Here is a 20294-nt window from a genome sequence, read left to right as displayed (position 1 = left end):
TTTATTCCCCGTGTTTATGTGGCGTGGATCCCAAAGTGAAAAAAAAATCATGGCAAAGAACATCGTGGTGATCGGGTAAGCATCGACGGTAACCCATAAGGGTAAACAAAACAAGTTGTTGATCATTTGAGTAGGGCTGGTGTTGCTGGATTGACGACGGCCCTTCTTCTATCAAAGAAATCTGGCTATAACATCGTCGTTGCAGCGAAACATATGCCTGGCGACTATGATATTGAATACGCATCACCATGGGCTGGTGCAAACTATATGCCGTAAGTCAAGCACATCCAGTCAAAAATTTGATTATAATTCCTTATTTAATTCATGACCACAGAGTGTCTATCAGCGGAACTGATGCTGCAGAATGGGACAAAAATACATGGGGCCCACTTGAAGATCTCGCGACAAACCACCCTGGAGCAGGTGTGCATTTTCAAGGTATATAAGGCATATCACCTTCTATTTGTGTCTTCTTTACTAAACAATTGGTACAGAATGTGAGATACACAATCGAGCGAAGGATGTCGGATCAGCGACGGCCAATTGGTTCAAAGAGTTATTATCCCCCAACCCTTGGTTTGCCAGGGTTGTCCCAAACGTGAGTTTTGAAAGGCCATCAACGCTTCCCCCTCCCCCAACTCCTATCAGGATCCTAACTTGAAGTCTAGTTTCGGTCACTTCCAAAAGAGGCTCTTAGTCCAGGCATAGACTCGGCTACAGTCTTTACCTCGGTATGCATCAATACAGCAATCTACCTCCCATGGCTTGTTTCCCAATGTCTGTCAAATGGGGTAATTTTCAAGCGAGGCGTGTTTGATCACATTCTCGATGCTGCTGCTTCTGGAATCCACCCGAACGGCCGTGTTGACCTAGTGGTCAACTGTACAGGTTTAATGGCGTCTAAGCTAGGTGGAGTGCAGGACACTTCAGTGGTCCCTGCACGAGGACAAATTGTTATTGTCCGCAACGATTCAGGGAAAATGCTGGATATGTCTGGAACGGACGATGGCGATGAGGAAGCCTGCTATGTCATGACTCGAGCAGCCGGTGGAGGCACAATCCTCGGCGGGTCTTACCAGAAGGGCAATTGGGAATCCCAACCCGATCCAAATCTAGCAATCCGGATCATGAAGCGAGCTGTGAAGATGTGCCCCGCGTTGACGAATGGGAAAGGAATTGAACATCTGGATATAATTCGTCATGGAGTTGGGCTAAGACCTGTTCGAGAGGGCGGTACTCGGATCGAAAAGGAATTTATTGGAGGAGTTTTGGTGGTTCACAACTATGGTGCTGGGGGTGCTGGGTATCAATCCTCGTATGGGTGCGCACAGGCCGCGGTCGACCTGATTGATCAAGCCTGGAATGTCCAAGCCAAGTTATGAAAGTGGAAGTATTGACCTAAAAACCTTGACGCTCTAGTATTTGTTAAGAATAAAATTTCAAGATTTATTTTGTACGAATAATTAGTTCATTTAAACTAATTATTCATGCGAATGAACCCCTTCATTGCTGTGAGGTACATTGTGGCCAATACTCTTCTGGGCACCTCGGGAAACTATGCGAGCCAAGTGATGCCATCTGAGGGGTAAAAGGGGGTAAACCGGCAACAGATAAGTTTGGAGAGTGTTTAGATCTGGGGTTAGTCTAGATAGAGATGAAGTTAGATGTACGGAGTACGGACTGCATATGGAGGTGGAGATATACGAGAGAAAGAGAGAGATAACGAAGAGTTCCGCAGTGGATTCCGCGGAAATGTCACCTGCTGTCACCTGCTCAGATTAATTTCCCAATTCAGAAGGAGAGCGACACCTTGATTCCTCTACAACAGTACATACACACCCACACACACACACCCCCCACAAAAGAAGAAAGAAATGGACTATCTTCCAGTATCTGACGTGATGATTTCTGATCAAGGAAAGAGAACAAATTCCCTTGGATTTGCTCAGACAGATTGTCATACTTGTGCTTCTTTGAGCGAAAAGTGCGACCGACGTCGACCACGATGCTCAAAATGTCTCGGGCAAGACCGCAGATGTGGTGGCTTTGCAATGCCTCTCTCGTGGGATCCTAGACGAATGTGGTCAGACAATCCTTCGGTGGCTGGTGCATCCAAAGATCTACCCAATGAGGAGATCGTCACCGACTCCTCCCCCCAAGTCTGTCCCCACTGCATTTCCTGTACGGTCGGATTCACCTAAATGTTTTCGCTTCGTCAAAGGTGTTTCTAGACCAAAGAAGCGTCGGAGAGTCAACTCGCCAAAGGAGCAAGCAAGCCGATCAATTGTAACAGAAAATACGGCGGATACCCCGGAGGTCGTGCTTAGAACGGCAGCGCAGAACCTGGAGATATTCGATGATCACCAAAGGGGCAATGCGTTAGCTGGTCTGGGTATGTTTGATTTTTCTTCCCCTGCAATGTTTCATCGCTACATGTTTCTCACAATTTGTTCCTTAGAGCCTCAAGACGGACACCTTGACGATTTCAGTTTATTTGACTCCATACTTCCTAACATTTTTGCGTCTACTCCGTTCCTCGATATTGAACTCCAGGAACCATTGGCAGCAGAGGCGCCGGGTCTAATAGAAAAACCCAGAATGACAACTCTTTCTCCACCAGATAGGCCCATCGAGCCGGTCTTACAGAACCTACAAATCAGTTCAACGGGTCAAAGTATTGCCCCCATGTTAAGGGATGAAGCAGAACAAGGTGTTCTAGGTGATCCAGCCCCACGAACCATAGAAGAACCCACAATTCCTTATGCTTCAGCGCGTCTTCAAGCCGTTCCTATGATATCCGAAATCTCATCCAACGACCATGAAAAGCTTCTTGAATTATGTAAGAGCTCTTCGCAACCCACAATTTTCTGATATTAGATCAAGCTTATGATACCATAGATGACTCCGAATTCTGCGTGCTGCCTCTCACAGGTGATATACCCGGGGCAGTGAATCCATTTCGCTGCAAACGTCAGACGTCCCAACGCTCCCGCCTTCTCTTTCATTCTATTCTAGCCCTATGCTGTCAGCATCTAGGGCGGTTGGCTGGTACCTGGCCAAGTGAAGCCGCCGAGCATCGCCGGAAAGCTGTTCAGTTACTTGAATGTGCATTACAAAGTAGCCCAGTGCTGAGCCTATTGGAGCCTATACTCATTCTTTTTACTCTTGATGCAAGTCATTCACATCAGTCATTTATGGAAATATGTGGCTGAATTTTAACACATGGCCCTAGTGTACCCTCTCCGCTACTGGGAATTGGTCAACCCACCTCATGCGGGCACACTCCGTGCTTCAAACCCATGGAGGCCCGAGAGCATTGACGACGCCTCGCATTAGGTCACAAGTCGCAATGTTAATCTGGTAATAACCTGAAATATCTTTGGCCTTGAGAGTTGTGTTGCTGACCTTAAAAACAAGGTGGGATGCCACACTCGCCTTGATATCTCGACAGAGTCCTATCATGGACCAGGCATATCTGGATTTTTTAGTACGATGGGAGAAGCAAGACGAATGGTCTTTCTTCGATCTCACTGGGTGTCCCCAGCAATTACTAGTTCACCTCTTTCAACTCTCAGAGTTAGCCAAGCAGTGCGAAGTTGCCTTATCCATGAAATGGCTGACTTTCAACATGACTCCAATCACAAAAATAGAGCATGAACTAATCGAGTGGAAGAATGATACAGACTCTCCATCAAGTGATGATGACTCTGACTTGACTGAAGAAGATGCAATAAAGCAATTCCACGAGCAACAAGATCGCTACCACTGTGCTGAGGCCTGGCGATATGCGTTGCTCCTCTATCTTGAATATATCTTCAAGGGTGATCGTCAAAGACGATCCATCTGCGTCACTAGATTGGTGCGCAAGACTATTGACCACATTCGGTGCTGTCGACGGACATCCCAGACCCAAAAGCAGCTCCTTATCCCGGTCTTCCTCGCCGGTAGCGAGACCTCAGATGATGATATGCGCCATTTTGTGAAGGAATACTGTGCTTACTGGGGCGAGAAATCTCGTTATAGTATGTTTAATTCTGTTCCGGTACTTTTTGATGAAATCTGGGCCACAGGGAAATGGTGGGGTGCGGTGATTGACAGCAAGACACGACCTAGCTCTGGCCATGGGCAGGGAGCCATGCAACTGTTATTTGGATAGTGTTGGCGTTAGGAATTGTATTCTTGCCTAGGTCTGAGTATACCTACTATATCATTCGTTCGTATTGCTAGTCATGTTCGTATTGCTAGTCATGTTCGTATTGCTAGTCATGTTCGTATTGCTAGTCATGTTCGTATTGCTAGTCATGTTCGTATTGCTAGTCATGTTCGTATTGCTAGTCATGTTCGTATTGCTAGTCATGTTCGTATTGCTAGTCATGTTCGTATTGTCAAGCTATACTTGATATATAGTTTATATATGAATTACCATGTAATCATCGATGTTTTGGAAAGGATATGGAGGCATGGCTACTTTGGGAGGCGTATCACCTATGAGTAGAGTGATAATTGGCAGATAGGAAGCCGAATTACTTCATTTGCGAATAAATGACACATATTCTGTCGTGGCTACCTGGGATACCACCCCAGCACGGTTGTACTACCCATGCATCCTTCAAACCCCCCTTGTCTATGACCCCTCTAGAAGGAATCGCACATAATTCTTCGTAGTTAGTACCTGTGCCCTTAGCCCTACCATTTAAATAACTCCCACTAAGGCTTGGCTGATAATGGCTAATATATTAAGTCGTATAGGGAGGTGTACCACCAAAACGGACCAACTTAAACTAGGCGTGATGATAGGATCGATGGCTGCGCACTGGATATTTGCTTTATATATAGTGATGAGATAATTAAACTAATGTTATAGGATTTCTGCAATACATGTCCTAGCCTAATTTCCATCACGCTCTTATTGTTGCACCGGTGGAATATAATCTGAGGTCCAAAGCGGGCACGCAGTAAATCGCAGTATCATCAGCACGAAACGCCAATAAGCTCTTTGGAAACTTCAATATAGACAAGGTCGTTGTTATCACCCTCGTAAAATATTCCGAACCTGTCATCGCCGAGCGCGGTAACTGTCGAATAAGCCATTGGGCCTGACTGGAAAACTGTGCCAGGAGACCAAGTCTTTCCGTCGTCACATGAATAGCGGATTGTTCCATTGCTTCTGCTCGTCTTGTTGTTTGCGTTTGTAAATAAGAGGACTTTGGCATTGGCTGAACCTTGTGCCGCATCAGGATACATTTTCGTAATTGCCCCGTTGTTTCCTGGGTCAGGGAGCTGGGTTTCGCTTGTTGGGGTTGACCAAGTTTCACCACCATCTGTTGAAGTTGCAACCTTTCGATATCCACTACTATCACTCGGACGTGAATTAAGCATCAAGTTGCCATTGGACAGCTCCACGACTTTGTTCTCATCCATGCCTGTGCCAATAACCTTTCCCATGTTCCATGTAGCGCCACTGTCGTCACTGTATACGCTATAGGCTTGTGAGACCCTCGAGCCGTCTAATTGGACCACTCTCCCGAGGAATTGTTGAACTAGACGCCCGGCGTATGTGCCATATTTGAGCTGAATCCCTTCGCCGGATGAAGCAAATAGGCCAGTGATTCCACCGGTGTTAGCTACCCCGTTGATAGTACTACCAACTGGCTTGATCGCATTTGTAATGAGTGGAGGTGCGCCAATATTGGTAGATGCAATAGGAGGTAAAGAGGATTGATGGGCCGGATCGGTGGTCCAGCTCAGCCCCCTATCAGTAGAAACTGACACTTCCGCGCTAACTATATTCAGGTTGGTATCGTCATTTCCGATCGCACTGTTGACAAATCCCTGGTTCTTCGAAAAAACATGAAAATTGAAAACTTTTCCAGTCTTAGAGTCAACCACATAGCTTGGGTCACTAAACCCGTACTGCTGGAGTGTCGATGTCTTGGCTTGGCCTTGCGCAATATATGTCGGTTCACCCCAAGTCTCCCCACCATCCGTACTCCGTCGTTGCAGAATTGAATTTGGTGATGGGGAATCACCTCCATCTGGGCGCCCATCGTATGAGGCCAGGAGGACCCCATTGCCCAAATTTGCCAAGGCGACAATTCGGTAGTATGGAAACAGTCCCGCTCCATTTGTCGTGAGCGTGTGCTTGGAAGTTATGCTCGCACTCACTGCGGGAGTTGCTACGGCGAGCATGGCGCATAAAGAGATAGCGCGCAAAATGGAGCACTCGCGTGCAGAATGGATCAATGTGGAAAGCATCTTTAATTACTCCACCACTCCATGTGGCTAGCGGGGACTAGGAGTAAAAGAGGAAGTATAAAAATAGTTGGCTGAGAGGATGTTAGACTAAGATTCTTCCGGAGGAATAAGGAGGCATTTAAATAGAATATTGGATTTGTTTTGAGCCTCAATATGGTAATCTGGACAAAAGAAATGAATGACAATCTATTCGCTCAGGTAGACATAAACACAATAGTACATAGTATGTACATATGGATAACTCGTTAACTAGCTACATAACTACCTACCTAGGTAGGTACATAGCATAGGTAGATAGTTCACGTCAATTTGACTTTCTTGGCTGACGTCATTTCCCCCGCAAAATGCAGACTTCGGGAGATATCCACTGGTTCCACTAGTTCTGCTCCAGGGCTGGTTTACCTATCCGCACCAACTCTACACGCTGACCTTTCTAGTCATAATTTCATTCTTGTCATGTTGGAGAAACCTAACGTCAAAACCATCCGCATGACGCCACGCGGTGCCATGCGATACCTGCCGCTTTTCATGCCTCCACTAGATATCTGAACGCGATCGCGAGGATCCGATCGGAGATCCGATCGGCTTGCATTTGCGACGCGATCGGGTCCAATATTACCAACCTGTAACCCCACATTAGGTGGGGATGTGCAAACACCTACGGCAATAAAACATAGTACTTAATGACTCTCGAAATTCGTAGTAATGGGGACCTACTATTATTTGCAACATTGACAGTCATCGATTCTTCAGTTATGGCATCCAACAGCACCAAGACCAACAAGCCATTCCCACCAGGAATTCACGGCCCTTCCATCACCTTCTTTCAGGATGATCAACAACAGGAGATTGATTGGGCAACTCAGGAACGGCATCTGGAGTATATGATCACTTCTGGGATGCACGGTGGTAAGTCTCATTAGAACAGCTTTATGGAGTAGAGCTGATAGAATCATAGTTGTGCTCGCCGGCTCCAGTGGTGAATCAGCCACTCTGAGTGTGGAAGAGAAGGGCATGTTGGTGAAAAAAACCCGGGAGATCGCCGACGCCCATGGGAAGAGTGATTTCACTGTCACCATGGGCTGTTTGGCTGGCTCCACCCGTGATATCCTGGTCCAGATCGAAGCCGCCTACAAGAACGGTGCTGATTTCGCCCTGGTTTTGGTGCCAGCCGTGTTCCACTGGGCGATGACCCAGAAAGCCATTACCGACTTTTTCGAAGAGGTGGCTGACCGTGCCCCCATTCCCATCGTGATCTACAATTTCCCTAACCTTTTGTCCGGATTGGATGTCAACTGTGATATGCTGGAAAAGCTTGCCGCCCACCCCAACATCTCCGCGGTCAAACTGACCTGCGGAGGAGTTGGAAAGGCCACAAGGGTAGCAGCCAAGTTTGAACCAAGCCAGTTCACTAGTGTATCTGGAATGAGTGACTGGCTGGTGGCCGCATTCGCCGCTGGAAGCACGGGTTGCATTTCAGGTGTTGCAAACATTTTCCCTCGGGTAAGGACAGACCCCATGCACAGCAACAAGTACCAATCATTAATCTATTTGGTAGGTTATGGTGGAAATTTACGATCTGTTCATGGCTGGGAAGATTGCAGAGGCTACTGCGCTGCAGAAGAAGCTGGTCCAACCTGAATGGGGAATTGGAACATCAGACGTCAATGGAATGAAATGGATTATAGCCAAGGAGCGTGGCTATCCCTTGTCCAGTGCGCACTGCCGCCGACCATTCCCTAAGTTCGACGATTCGGAGAAGCAAGATCGAGTCGTGCGATTGGTCGCACCCCTTCTCTCCACTGAGGAGGAACTGAAGTCGAAGAAGGCGTAGATAAAGATCAAACACCATGCATACTGATGTCCGCTAGATAATAGAAAGAATGAAAAAGAAAATCGCGAAATCGGCATTCACATCACATGTCACGCTCACCATAACTAGTTTAAACAATAGCGAAAGTGGTATAAAATAACTCTAAACATACAGAACGAATGTCGACGCGCTTTCCTCCTTCACGTTGTCTTCTTTGGGTTTCTTGTAGTACGTCGGCCGTCATATTCGCATTGGTGAAGACATGTTGAAGCCCACGAATGGTTTCAAGAATCCATTGAAATTCGTTATAGTCATCTTCTTCAGTACCCCACAGAAATAATGGCCACAACATATTGACCGGTATAGGTTCCTGATTGTTGACCATGCAATGCACTATTTCCTTGATTTTGGAGAGCGCTGTCACTGCTGCCTTAGAACGAACTAGATGACGGTGTGCAACTCGATGTAGGTGAATGTAGCAGGCGTAAAAGTTAGCAAGGTACGTCTGGAATGAGCGAACAATAGTGGATGCGAGCGGCTCGGCCAAAGTATCACTGCCGATATTTCCAGCCACAGCATGGTCTGTCAGTGGTGGTCTCCGGTCATACAAAGATGACAGATCCATCAGAATATCAGCTGCGATAGCCATTACTTCAGTCTCGTCCTCCACGCTCCCTCGGCTGCGGTGGTTATGAGCGATTCTAGTGATGCGGCCGGTGATAGTCTGGACTTCCTGGAAGAAAGCTATTCCTGGCTGGCATAGCAGATCATAAATCACCTCATGGGCTCCAGGATTACTGGCAGAGCCTATGCTTTGAGGCGTTGAGCTAGGAGAGGTCGAGTTTTGGGGCGAGGTATAGATTCCAGATGTGTCATTGACCAAGACCCCTTCCCCCCAGCCGATGCCGCGCGGGCATCTAACAAACGAATCCAGGAGATAATTCGTAGCTCTAATACCGCTGTTTGTTAACAAGAAGACCATCGAGTTAGCGAGTTCTTCTACACACCCGTGGAGCCCAAGCTATTTCTCTCTGATGCTTGCAGCGCGCTATGTGCCTTTCCAAGATTCAAATAGGCCAAATCCAACCGTGCAGTAAGGAACTGAATACATGATCAGCGGAAATAAACAATAAATCGGCATGGAGTAATAGAACCCACATTTATGTACGTCAGAAAGAAAATAGTAGCCAGAACGTATCTGAGTTCATCGTTGCTGATTATAATTTCCCCAGCAGATTTTTCAAACTTTTGCGACAAATCTGCCGCAGCATTATCATAGTGTTGTTGGTAATCCACTTTCCCGCCTGCACCTCCGGACTGTATTGCTTCGAAGGCTGTGATCGAAGAGCGGAGCATCGGGGAAGAGGTTGCCATGCTTTCAAGCAGTTCCCGCGCAGAAGCGCATCTTGGGCCATTCTCAACCGGATCCAGAATTGGTGGGAGGTGTAAGTGTAGCGCGCCTTCGATATCCGGATTCGCGTTTGGGGATTCTTTTGGTGACTGTCGTGGAGGGAGAGGCGAAGTTGGGGAACCGGCGTCGCTAGATCGCGCTTGCTCATATGAAGTGTTTCCCAAGGCGGTAAAATCACCAAAGTCTGGGAAGTAAACATTTTGGAACATGTGAAAGCCCTCTGTTGGAGCTGTCATGGATTGAAAGTCAAAGAGCTGAGGCGAAGGAGATAGCTGGTTGACCTCCAAAGCGACATTTGACTTGAAAGCATCCACATCATTCTGCGAGGGAGGTTGTCGGCATGGCTCATTGACTTTCCAATCACATTCCAGATTCAGACGTTGGCAATGATAACAGCGAGGTCTTCGTTCATTACACCTAACCTTGCGACGTTTACACGTCAAACAGCCATTTCGCGACCGAGGACCATATGGGCGACGGTGAGTATCTTCACGAGTGACAAGAGGTTGAGGACTCATTATTGGCTTTTTTGGTGGGACCATGAAAGAGGAAAAAGAGAGCAAAGACTAGGTTGTGCTATCATCACAGGTCACAGGCTTATCGACTCTCCTCCGATGGCAGAACACAAAGTATTCAACCTTCACTCGCCCCACCTTACGGGTATTATTGGCCTGTCCAATCAGATAGACGATATAATGACCCCTCACGCCAAGAGTTGATGAAGCTCTATGATTTCCCACATGGAGGCGCTAAGCTGATTGCCTATGTAAGTGTGGTATTCAATACTACGACACTACCACAATACTGCTACGTTGCTGCAACAATTAAGTATGCCATGGTTTAATAGATACTGCGCCGTTGTAAAGCTAGAATTACTATTAATAGGATTACTACTCCTTAACTCCGTAGTGGTTAGATAACGAAGTAATACCTACATATGTAGCTAGGGTTTTGCCGGGGGCCTGTCAAAGCCTAGGAGATGGAAATATCGAGCCCAGATAGTTTATTACAATAGTTTATTGTTTATTAGTTTACATATCAAGCTATGTCATATACAGTTAGTTCATCATATAGTACGGAGTAGAATTGAATAGAATTCATTTCGACATTTAACAGCTTAATCGTTACTAAAAAAACACTAGTTTCACACTACTGCACGTTATAGATTAGCTGTAGATTGGATATTCGATGTGTTCATGTGTATATTAACCTTGGAAACTATATAAGTAGGTACCTAGGTAGCTTGAAGTCTACCCCGCGTCTTTCCCCAAAACGGAAATCCTCTATCTGCCTGCCTATTTGAGAATAATCACCCTTTCCTGTTTGGGTAGGCGAGCGGCTTTTCTGTAATAGGCAACCGACATCGGCTCTCTCAGTTTCATCGGCCCCAATCGGCCCCCATTGCCCAAACTCCATTCTCCCCTCTATCCCCCACAATAACCGACCCGACCATCGGATGCTTCATGGTGAAATGTAGTAGATGTATGCTATTGTGATCATATTAAGAATTATAAAAAGGCACATTGGTCATAAGTAAAGTGAAAACCGTAGAAGTTAAACTAGAACCTGGAAACTGCAAAATCAAATCTCAAACCTCAAACCTCAAGCAAACTCGAACATCATGGCACCTCTCCCAGAAGGAGTCGCAAAGTCCTTGGCAGAGACTAAAGTTGAATATAGACGCCTGGGAAACAGCGGCCTCCGTGTCTCTGTTCCTATCGTCGGATGTATGAGCATTGGAAACCCAGAATGGGCAAACTGGGTCATTGGTCCCGAAAAGGCACTCCCGCTACTGAAGGCAGCCTATGATCGGGGAGTTAACACAGTTTGTTCCTTTTCTCATCTTGTTGGAAACCGGAAGCTGACTGTACCTAGTGGGATACTGCAAACATTTATTCCAATGGCGACTCGGAGAAGGTTATTGCCCAGGCCATCAAGGAATATAACATCCCCCGGCACAAATTGGTGCTGATGACAAAGGCGTACAGCTGTGTTGGAGAGCAACAGTTTCATGCATACCCCATCATTGAGGATCTGAAGAAAACCAAAGATTACGTGAACCAGTTTGGTAAGCTTATGGCAACTAGATTTGTGGAGTAGTCATACTAACTGTCGATGAAAGGACTCTCACGATCGGCAATCTTTACCGCACTGAACAATTCCCTGAAACGTCTGGAAACAGACTACATTGATGTATTCTGGATCCATCGCTTTGACCCTGACACGCCAATTGAAGAAACGATGCACGCTCTTCACGACCTCGTCGTTTCAGGAAAGATCCGTTATCTCGGAGCCTCTTCAATGTGGACATACCAATTTGTCATGATGCAGGCATACGCGGAAAAGAATGGATTGACAAAGTTCATTGCGATGCAAGTACGTACTGAGTCAAGACTCCTGACTGGAACATCCGGATTGCTAATTAGGGAAAAGAATCGTTACAATCTGCTGTATCGTGAGGAGGAACGTGAGATGATCAAGTATTGCAACGAAACTGGTGTGGCTGTTGTTCCGGTAAGATGGCCCGTGATATCTCGATCATTTACAGTTCCTTTGACTGACTGTTTCGTTTTATCACCAGTGGGGCCCACTTGCAGAAGGACAGCTTGCTCGTCCCCTGAACATTCGAGGAACGACTACCAGGTCTGCTGGTGGCGATGAAACTCCTTCAAGCCTGCGCCCTGAATCAATGGAAATCATCAACAGAGTGGATGAACTAGCGAAGCGCAAGCAATGGACTATGTCACAAGTTACGCTAGCGTGGCAGCTGAAGCGAGTGACAAGTCCTATCATTGGGTTCAGCAGCGTTGCGAGAATCGAGGATGCTTTGTCTGCACGCGGTAAAGAGCTTACAGCCGAAGAGGAGAAATATCTGGAGGAGGTATATACCCCTGTCGAGGTGGAGGGCCATTTCTAGGGAGTCAATTAGCACATCATCTCCCTCCTGGGGTCTGTCGTTCTTTCTCTTAGTCCCCGAGCCACGTCCCTGCCGGCTTTGCCTCTTTGCTCTGATATGATGATTCGTGCATTCTAGATCTATACAAAGAATCACACAAGACTCTCTGTTAGGAATATAGTACTTAATTACCCTCCATGGCCCCTTAGTTTTACGTATAGCAACCGAATTTAAATCAAATAAAGCCCTAGCTTCGTAGTTATATAGATACCTGTTGTTCACTTATCCTCGATTCACACATAAGGGAGCATACGCTCGTGGATTCCCGATTTAGAGCAAGGAAATCATTTTCGGCCGGCGAGGACCTTTGTACGGCAAGTAATTTGACAGGACATTGAACTTTGTGATCGAGAATTCTAAGGGCTTTACAAAAATCAGTGACAATGGTGACGTACACCGGCTTGGATGTCATCCTTGTCTAATCACGGCAGAAAAAGTCAATGCAAACCTCTTTGAACATGAAATATATTACATCTAAATATCACCACTCTCAGACTAGCTTGACACGCTTAGCTGTACAAGAGCACAAGACCTTGTGCTGATGGCCTGACGCACTTTCCAGCGAGGCTTCGGTTCAATAAATATACACGAACTCGTCATTATTCCGGTCAGTTATGTCCACGAATGGTGCCGCATCAGTCAGAATTGGCCCCGGTACCTTTCCGTCCGTCTCAAACCCGTGGGTCATGGATCTATCTTGGATGTCCGCAGTTTTTCCATTGCTGATTCGCCTATTTCGGTGTTGCTTGTTTAAAAAGGCTAGATTGAGGACCTGTAGCATTACGCAGCCAACCAAAGCAATAAAGAGCCCGAGAACAGCTCGGATGCCGGGGAGATATGTTGGAGCTTGCTCAGCAGCGAATAGAAGAGGACCGGATAGGGCTCCAGCGGACGTACCAGCCTGGTAAAATGCCATAGTGGTGGATGTTTTAGCGGCGCCGGCAGTATTTCCTATGACCCATGAAAGAAGCAGGGGATTTGCAGCAAACAAGAAGGCACAAAGATAGTAGGCTAGTAGGAGCGGTCCCTGGTTGGCCTTTTCGTGTGGGAGCGCGTAAAGCATTGTGATGCCTGTTATAACCGGGAGCATAAAACAGATTAAAACGGCGGATTTTAGCCTTAATTTATAGGAGGCCCAGCAACTGCCCACGATGACGATCGCTTGCATAGCACCAAACGGTATGTTGAGCAATGAAGTTTGGTAGGCGTCAAACCCGAAACCTTTGACAATAAGAGGGCCGAAGGTACTCGTCATCGCCGATCCCATATTTGGCAGCAAGGCCATGATAACCCAAAGCCAACTTTTAGGCTCCATGATAACTTCGAGAACATGGGACCAGTCAAAGTTATAGGAGGCGGAACCGGTTTTATTTACCCGGAGACGTTCCACGCCTTGTCTCCGTTCGTGTTCAGTAAGAAAGCGAGCGGTCGTGATATCGTTATCGAGTTTCCAATAAATCACGGGCGCGCTCACAATAGTAATTAATCCAACAACAAGGAAGATTCTATGCACTAATTAGCGACATTCTACAGCATAGTCCGTGGTCACTTACATTTGCCACGGCCTCAAAACATCTGAGACAATATGGCCAAGGCCATACGACAAAGCAGAAGCTGCCATAGTCGCTGTTCCGTTCATTGAATTCCAAATAGAAACTCGAAGTGGTTGCTCGACGCGACGATACCATTGTCCGGTGAGGATGGTAAAGAGAGGCATGCATCCGGCTTCAAAGAGTCCCAGAAAGAAACGAACTGTGACCAACCCCGCAAAGCTGTTGCATGCTGCAGTACTTGCTGCTGCAATTCCCCAACAGAGCACCATTGATGGCATCAAAACACGGGGCGGGACCTTCACAATGAGCCATGCGGAGAATGGCTGCCACGCTAGCTGCGCAATAGGGGCAATGGACGAAACCAGAGAATATTGGCTTCCGACGAGACCTGTGTCCTTCTGAAGATCGAAAACAGAAGCCGTTCCTAAGACGCCCTTGTCTAAGACCTAAGAAGGGGGGTATCAGCATCGTATTTGTTGGGTGATTGGTTTAGGGCTTTTACCTGCAGAAAGTATACCCAGGTAAGGATTATTAGAATCGTTTTATCGGTCTTTCTTCTGATGTTAAGGTTCTGGAAAGACAGGTGTCAGCATGTTTTCTTTTATCGGACATTATTAAGATGGAAATACCTCCTCATTGGTGAGAGTGACCATCACACCTTCTTTCACCATCTCCAGACCTGACCTGTCCGAGTTGGCCTTTGGATTTATGGACTTCGAGTCCGCAAAATATTCAATATCGTGATTGTGCATCGTGGGCGAATTCCGATTCTTCTCAGGGCAATATAAAGCTGGAGAGAGAAGTCTTGGATGAGCAAGGCCGGAAATCACCCGAGGAGATCTTGTCAAGAGCTCTCCCTGATAGCGCAATCTTGGGAAAGTTAATTACATGATTATTCACCCCTCTATCGATTGCCGATCCCATATCGAGAGTCTGGGGTAAACCGTAATCTTGTTTCCCCGGAGTGGGACCTGGGCACTTGGCGTACAATACTCCTTACCCTGTACTCTCCCACTGAAGGTGGTAATCTTGCATCCTCAAAATCAGGTTATCCATATTCAAGCACTGGGAATATGGTTTACTACACTAAGGTTACATTCCCCTCTTTGGCAATAATCCATTATTTCAAGACTTCATACTCGAGATAAGATATCTCGGGCAATGTTTTAGATTCTATTGGCTATTTTCTTGTTTTCAAGCAAATTGATTTAATTTTTGAAGATAACATAAGGTTTAAAAGCGGAAATAAAATATAAAGACCAATTTTGGCACAAATGTAGCGTAACATTGCAAGGTTGGATTATAAGCCCCTAAGCGAGGGGCGATAAGCGGTTTTCGTCGACACCATTGGATAAGCAGGAAGGTATTACTCTGTAGTGGACCTCTAAATTATCGCCTAAGCGATTGGTGGACCAGGTCTGTTTTCCGACCGGATTAAATAAGTAGATGGTGGAGCACGCGTTTAACCCATGCGAGCTTGGGGAAAAGCCTCACCTATTTGGGATCACCCGATCGGGTGTCGGGAGGAAGCTACCAAGTCATTGTCAGAAGTATCTAACCATCTAACCAATTTGAGGATAGATAAGTGGCTCATCTCTGCTCTTATTCCAAATGTAGCAAATTATTATTCAGTAACCTACCTATCTTGGAATTCTGGTGTGCATCTATCCTGGCTAGAGTCATACGGCTTTAAAAGAATAGCCTCCTGTACTAATACGGGTACAGACAACTTAAATCTCAGGTGCTTCACCGATCTGGTCAGGAATCACCTAACCCCTCTTTTTTGTCCCCCAGTAAGTGTCACATTCCACCCGGACCAACAGCTGGTGCGGACACGAAAAAATCTTGAACTGACCGAATGCTTTTACAGGAATGGCTCCCAATCAAGACACTCAAATCATTGGTTATGCCGAACCTTGGATTGTTTCCCCTGGAGACCCGGTTGATATCAAAGTAGGTTCGCAATGTTCCAAAGTTCTAAGGTTATTTCCAACCTTGGAAGGTTACACCGGTGGTCAGGGATGTTCCCCGGATTAGCGGGGTACCTTGGTACCTTTCTAACGCTAACCCGTTTCAGATTTCGAGTACCGAAAAAGGATACGATCACCGTTTAGTGCGCCTGGTCCAGGGGTATAGCGGTCCTCATGCTCCCCCTGTTGTGCTGGAGGACATCACCGAAGTTCCCGTTGGACACCACGAGGATGGTTCCTATCAAGATGCTTGCTCAGGCTCCTATGCTATTATTCCATCCTGGGCAGGAGTGACACCCGCAGTGGGCGAGGGCATCGAAGTAGAATTTCATGCACAGCCATACTTGCTTGATGTGGAATACTATTGCCAAACGCTTATATCCTGTCTCGACATATCTTCTCGGAGTGGATTCGCAGTCGTTTTGAGAAACTCTATGTTGGAATTTTTCATTGGCACAGGGGATAATATCCAGGTTATCCAGAGCCAACTTGTCGTGAATCGTTGGCGGTGGCTCCGTATCCGCCTCAGTGTTGTTAACAACACCTTCACCTCAAGTATCCATCAGTTGAACCGTCTAGCTGAGACCGCTCCCAATGGCGAACAGATGACCACCACCCTGTTGGCCCCTATGATTTTGGGTTCGAATTCGTTGTTGTTTGGTGCAGGCATGTTCAAAGACATAGGTCAACAAAGCTCTAAACCATCGAGCTTTTACAATGGCCGAATCGACTGTCCTTCCTTTACCATGACAAGCTCATCTCGGCGCACAGTCGCGAAGTATGACTTCTCCAAGGACATCCCCAGCGACTCCATCGTTGATATTTCTGGAAACGATCGACATGGTGTGTTGGTCAATGCACCCACACGAGCAGTCAAGGGATTTGACTGGGATGGCACTCAGCCAGACTGGACCAAAGCTTCGTATGGGTATGGAGCTATTCATTTCCACGAGGATGATCTGGATGACGCAAAATGGGAAACAAACTTTTCCATTACGATCCCATCCACGGCTCGCTCCGGTGCATATGCCGTTGAAGTCAAGTGTTTGGACGGAACAAGCGACATGATCACTTTCTTCGTCCGACCGAATCCCAGTTCCACTGCACAGGTGGCGTTGGTTCTCACAACATTCACATACCTTGCGTATGCTAATGAGCGAATGTTTGATGAGACCAAATCATCAGCGATGACAACTCCGGACGGAGTTAGCATCGGAAAAGGCAATGAGTATTATAAAAACTTGCACCGACGACCGGATTTGGGCCTCTCAGCCTACGATGTTCACACGGACGGCTCCCCCTGCGCATACTCCAGTGCTCGGCGACCGATACTCAATCTCCGACCCGGATATGTACACTGGGCCTTGGACCGCCCTCGCGAATTCAGCGCTGATCTTCTCATGGTTAGCTATCTGGAACGTTCCGGAATTCCCTACGACGTTATCACTGATCATTGCTTAAGCACCAGAGGTCAGGAAGCAACCTCGCCATACACGACCCTCATCACGGGCTGTCATCCTGAATACCATTCTCTTAATTCTCTTGATGCCTTTAGTGCATTTGCAAAGTCTGGGGGCAATATGATGTACTTGGGCGGGAACGGGTTTTACTGGGTAGCCGACGTTGTCAATGAACGACCTCATCGCCTTGAAGTTCGGAAGGGCGACCAAGGTTGTCGGTCGGTCACATTCCCCGCTGGAGAAAGAATGCACAGTCTCACTGGATCCCTTGGGGGATTATGGCGCAGCCGCGGTCGTGCTCCCAACTACCTCTGGGGGATTGGGCCATGTGCGTTCGGTACTGGAAAGGGAAAGCCTTATACCGCAGATCTGCGATATGCCCAGGATGCCCAGCTTAGCTGGATTTTCAACGGCATGGACCCATCTGAGCCGATTGGTGAAAATGGCTTCGGTGGCGGTGCCAGCGGTGACGAGATTGATCGCCTAGATTATGCGCTTGGGACACCATCCAATGCGGTCCTATTGGCCAGAAGTCAACAGCATGATGATAGCTTTGGACTTTTCAATGAGGACTCGATGTTCCCCATGGTGAATACTCTCGGTTCCAATTGTGATATGGTCAGAAGTGACTTGGTATATTATGACACTGCGGGAGGTGGTGCAGTATTCGCCGTTGGTAGTATCAACTGGTACTGCAGCCTCGCTTGGGATGATTATAATAATAATGTAGCTACAATGACTGGCAACGTGCTGAGAGAGTTTGTGAGAAGAGGAAAAGGTGGTGGTATTCAATGAGATTACCAATGGGAAGAAGTGCCCCTACAAACTTACCTAGGTAGCTAGAAGTTGAATTTCACCTTATTTGCTCTCTTTGCTTTTTCGTTCCCTGTTATATTGCCTTGGTGAAGTCTAAAAGATGGCCAAAGGACAAATGCCTGACTTTTCAGGTTAGATGTCTTTAAAAACGAAATTCCCGTTAGACAATTTTATATAGATATATATTTCTAGGCGTTGAATCCATTCCGACTTACAAAATAAACCATTCTCATAATACAAGTCCTGAAATTCCCTTTTATATGGTTGAGGGCGATTTTGAACGCTAGGGACCCGAAGAAACTAATGATTTGTTGGGTGGGAATAGCTTCAATTTTGAGGAACATGGAGATTTATGCCTTGAATTTAGAGTACGTGTCGAGTACTATGCATTTATGCATGCTGAAATTACCAGGTCTTTACAAACCGGAAAATCAATGGACCGTCATGATAACGGTACCATACAAAAATACATGCATTGCTTAATCAGCTATGTCCGCCGAGATTGGAAAAGAGCGGATCTTGTCATTTTAGTTAGTGAGAGAATTTACATATGTCAGATTTACCATACATTGTCGTACCCGCCTATTTCTGTCAGTACGCAGTAGTTATAGAGCGGGGTCAAAAGCGGAAAAGCGGTCTATAATTCAGGCACCCAAAGGCATCTAAACCTGAGAATCAGGCATTTTGCTTTGGCCGCTCTGCCCCTTCGAGAGACAAACTGTTTCCCACTGAGGAACGATGTTTCCTTTCTCTCTTTTCGATATGCATACCTCTGCAAAAGGTTATGTTGTTCTTGTCCTTTTTATTTCTTTTTTTTTGTTAAAAAGGTAACACTTACTGAAAGCCATAGGCTGGGTTAAAGTCTCCATTTTTGAGATCCCTATCTGCAATATGTAATACTTGGACCGCGAAATGTAATATAGTAATATATGATGGCTTGTTTAGTTCATTCACTACATGAAGAACAATGAAAGTGATGGTTCCTACGTAATTCTGCTTCAGTGCAATACTAACACTATAATTTAGGGATTTAAATTCCTACTATGTGAATAAACTTGTTCAGGCCTGTAATGCTGTTTTTCTAGCGAATCAAAAGATAGGTGTTTGTACTGTGGACTACATAGGTTGAAGTGAAGAGGTTGTAGTCAACACTGCCCATAGTTTTCCCCTTTATGCAAGTATACAGTTCCCCCTGAACAATTACGCCATTCTCCCACACGGTTCGTCAATCTGACATTAGAACATGTTGGTAAGCCACTGGAGTAATGAATTTTCCACGAGAACAGAGACATCAATCCCCGAGGCCTACTTGAACGAAGTATCGTTCGCTGTCAAACACTAAACTGGATAGACTTGTTCAAAATTCCAAAATGACAGTTTCCCTAGTTATAGTGCCTACTATGTGCTGAATAGCCACTGCACGCTTTCAAAGTAGCCTAGCTATCAGATCAGGAATCTTGATCATTATTGACTGGTGACTCCGCATTTGATAACCGCAAGCGTATGATAGGGGATGGCTTTTCTCTTATTTCAGGATACGGTAATTCTCATAGCTCTAAGCTGATTTAATCTATTAATATCCCCATTCGCGAAAATCAATGGAGAAGCATCGACGGAGAGTGGCCCAAAGCGGATTTAATTTGGTCCCGAGGACACACTAACGCAAGCCTTCGTAACCCATTTCCCCCACTCTACTCACAGGGGGTACCCGATTTGAGGACTAACTAACATACATGAGCGCACGTACGTGCTGACAATACCAAATAAGCACAATTATGGAGCAAATAGGCGGAGTTGAGGCGGACTCCCGACGTCCCCCGGGGGCCGGTTCGCTTACTTTGGATAAGCTTTCTTTTCTTGGTCTGTTCTCTTCCACCCGCTCAAAGGTTGAGTCTTTGTCCTCATTTACACTCATATTAGCGACTAATGCCTTCTACACCTAGCGATCAAATACGTCTATTCTTTTCACAATATTTCTTTCAACTACCTTGAAATCCAATGCCAAATCGTATGTATTCGGACGAAGATGGTACTGCTACAAAGCAGTCAGAGGCAATTTA

At 46.3% G+C, this 20294-nt stretch overlaps 10 protein-coding genes across 10 annotated transcripts; 6 read left to right on the top strand and 4 right to left on the bottom strand.

Annotated features, from left to right (window-relative positions):
* Window positions 1-49: 49 nt before the first annotated feature.
* On the top strand, window positions 50-1382 carry N7487_010717 (FAD-dependent oxidoreductase; the record flags this gene model as incomplete). The annotated part of the gene is made up of 5 exons (XM_056878447.1): window positions 50-75; window positions 135-272; window positions 335-438; window positions 495-598; window positions 669-1382. The coding sequence occupies 5 exons, from the start codon at window positions 50-52 to the stop codon at window positions 1380-1382; spliced, it is 1086 nt and encodes a 361-aa protein (XP_056723766.1).
* A 745-nt stretch (window positions 1383-2127) lies between these two features.
* N7487_010716 (uncharacterized protein) lies at window positions 2128-2871 on the top strand (the record flags this gene model as incomplete). The annotated part of the gene is made up of 2 exons (XM_056878446.1): window positions 2128-2392; window positions 2459-2871. The coding sequence occupies 2 exons, from the start codon at window positions 2128-2130 to the stop codon at window positions 2869-2871; spliced, it is 678 nt and encodes a 225-aa protein (XP_056723765.1).
* A 589-nt stretch (window positions 2872-3460) lies between these two features.
* N7487_010715 (uncharacterized protein) lies at window positions 3461-4156 on the top strand (the record flags this gene model as incomplete). Its single annotated transcript, XM_056878445.1, has 1 exon — window positions 3461-4156. One exon carries the CDS (start codon window positions 3461-3463, stop codon window positions 4154-4156), a length of 696 nt encoding a protein of 231 aa, XP_056723764.1.
* Window positions 4157-4207: 51 nt separating this feature from the next.
* On the bottom strand, window positions 4208-4462 carry N7487_010714 (uncharacterized protein; the record flags this gene model as incomplete). The annotated part of the gene is made up of 2 exons (XM_056878444.1): window positions 4208-4390; window positions 4424-4462. 2 exons carry the CDS (start codon window positions 4460-4462, stop codon window positions 4208-4210), a joined length of 222 nt encoding a protein of 73 aa, XP_056723763.1.
* A 509-nt stretch (window positions 4463-4971) lies between these two features.
* Window positions 4972-6255, bottom strand: N7487_010713 (sialidase family protein; the record flags this gene model as incomplete). The annotated part of the gene is made up of 1 exon (XM_056878443.1): window positions 4972-6255. One exon carries the CDS (start codon window positions 6253-6255, stop codon window positions 4972-4974), a length of 1284 nt encoding a protein of 427 aa, XP_056723762.1.
* A 755-nt stretch (window positions 6256-7010) lies between these two features.
* On the top strand, window positions 7011-8089 carry N7487_010712 (dihydrodipicolinate synthase family protein; the record flags this gene model as incomplete). The annotated part of the gene is made up of 3 exons (XM_056878442.1): window positions 7011-7164; window positions 7214-7758; window positions 7814-8089. The coding sequence occupies 3 exons, from the start codon at window positions 7011-7013 to the stop codon at window positions 8087-8089; spliced, it is 975 nt and encodes a 324-aa protein (XP_056723761.1).
* Window positions 8090-8198: 109 nt separating this feature from the next.
* Window positions 8199-9997, bottom strand: N7487_010711 (Zn(II)2Cys6 transcription factor; the record flags this gene model as incomplete). The annotated part of the gene is made up of 3 exons (XM_056878441.1): window positions 8199-9027; window positions 9072-9169; window positions 9227-9997. 3 exons carry the CDS (start codon window positions 9995-9997, stop codon window positions 8199-8201), a joined length of 1698 nt encoding a protein of 565 aa, XP_056723760.1.
* Window positions 9998-11100: 1103 nt separating this feature from the next.
* N7487_010710 (aldo/keto reductase) lies at window positions 11101-12396 on the top strand (the record flags this gene model as incomplete). Its single annotated transcript, XM_056878440.1, has 5 exons — window positions 11101-11304; window positions 11355-11547; window positions 11602-11855; window positions 11913-11993; window positions 12061-12396. 5 exons carry the CDS (start codon window positions 11101-11103, stop codon window positions 12394-12396), a joined length of 1068 nt encoding a protein of 355 aa, XP_056723759.1.
* A 613-nt stretch (window positions 12397-13009) lies between these two features.
* On the bottom strand, window positions 13010-14740 carry N7487_010709 (uncharacterized protein; the record flags this gene model as incomplete). Its single annotated transcript, XM_056878439.1, has 4 exons — window positions 13010-13940; window positions 13989-14434; window positions 14491-14559; window positions 14618-14740. 4 exons carry the CDS (start codon window positions 14738-14740, stop codon window positions 13010-13012), a joined length of 1569 nt encoding a protein of 522 aa, XP_056723758.1.
* Window positions 14741-15860: 1120 nt separating this feature from the next.
* Window positions 15861-18213, top strand: N7487_010708 (N,N-dimethylformamidase beta subunit family domain-containing protein; the record flags this gene model as incomplete). The annotated part of the gene is made up of 2 exons (XM_056878438.1): window positions 15861-15941; window positions 16066-18213. The coding sequence occupies 2 exons, from the start codon at window positions 15861-15863 to the stop codon at window positions 18211-18213; spliced, it is 2229 nt and encodes a 742-aa protein (XP_056723757.1).
* Window positions 18214-20294: the final 2081 nt, after the last annotated feature.

The sequence above is a fragment of the Penicillium crustosum genome, assembly GCF_028827405.1.
Source record: "Penicillium crustosum strain IBT 35664 chromosome Unknown utg000005l_segment0_segment0, whole genome shotgun sequence".
Lineage (NCBI taxonomy): Eukaryota > Fungi > Ascomycota > Eurotiomycetes > Eurotiales > Aspergillaceae > Penicillium > Penicillium crustosum.
The sequence above is the reverse complement of the archived record's forward strand: the minus strand, read 5'-3'. Positions and strand labels throughout refer to the sequence as shown.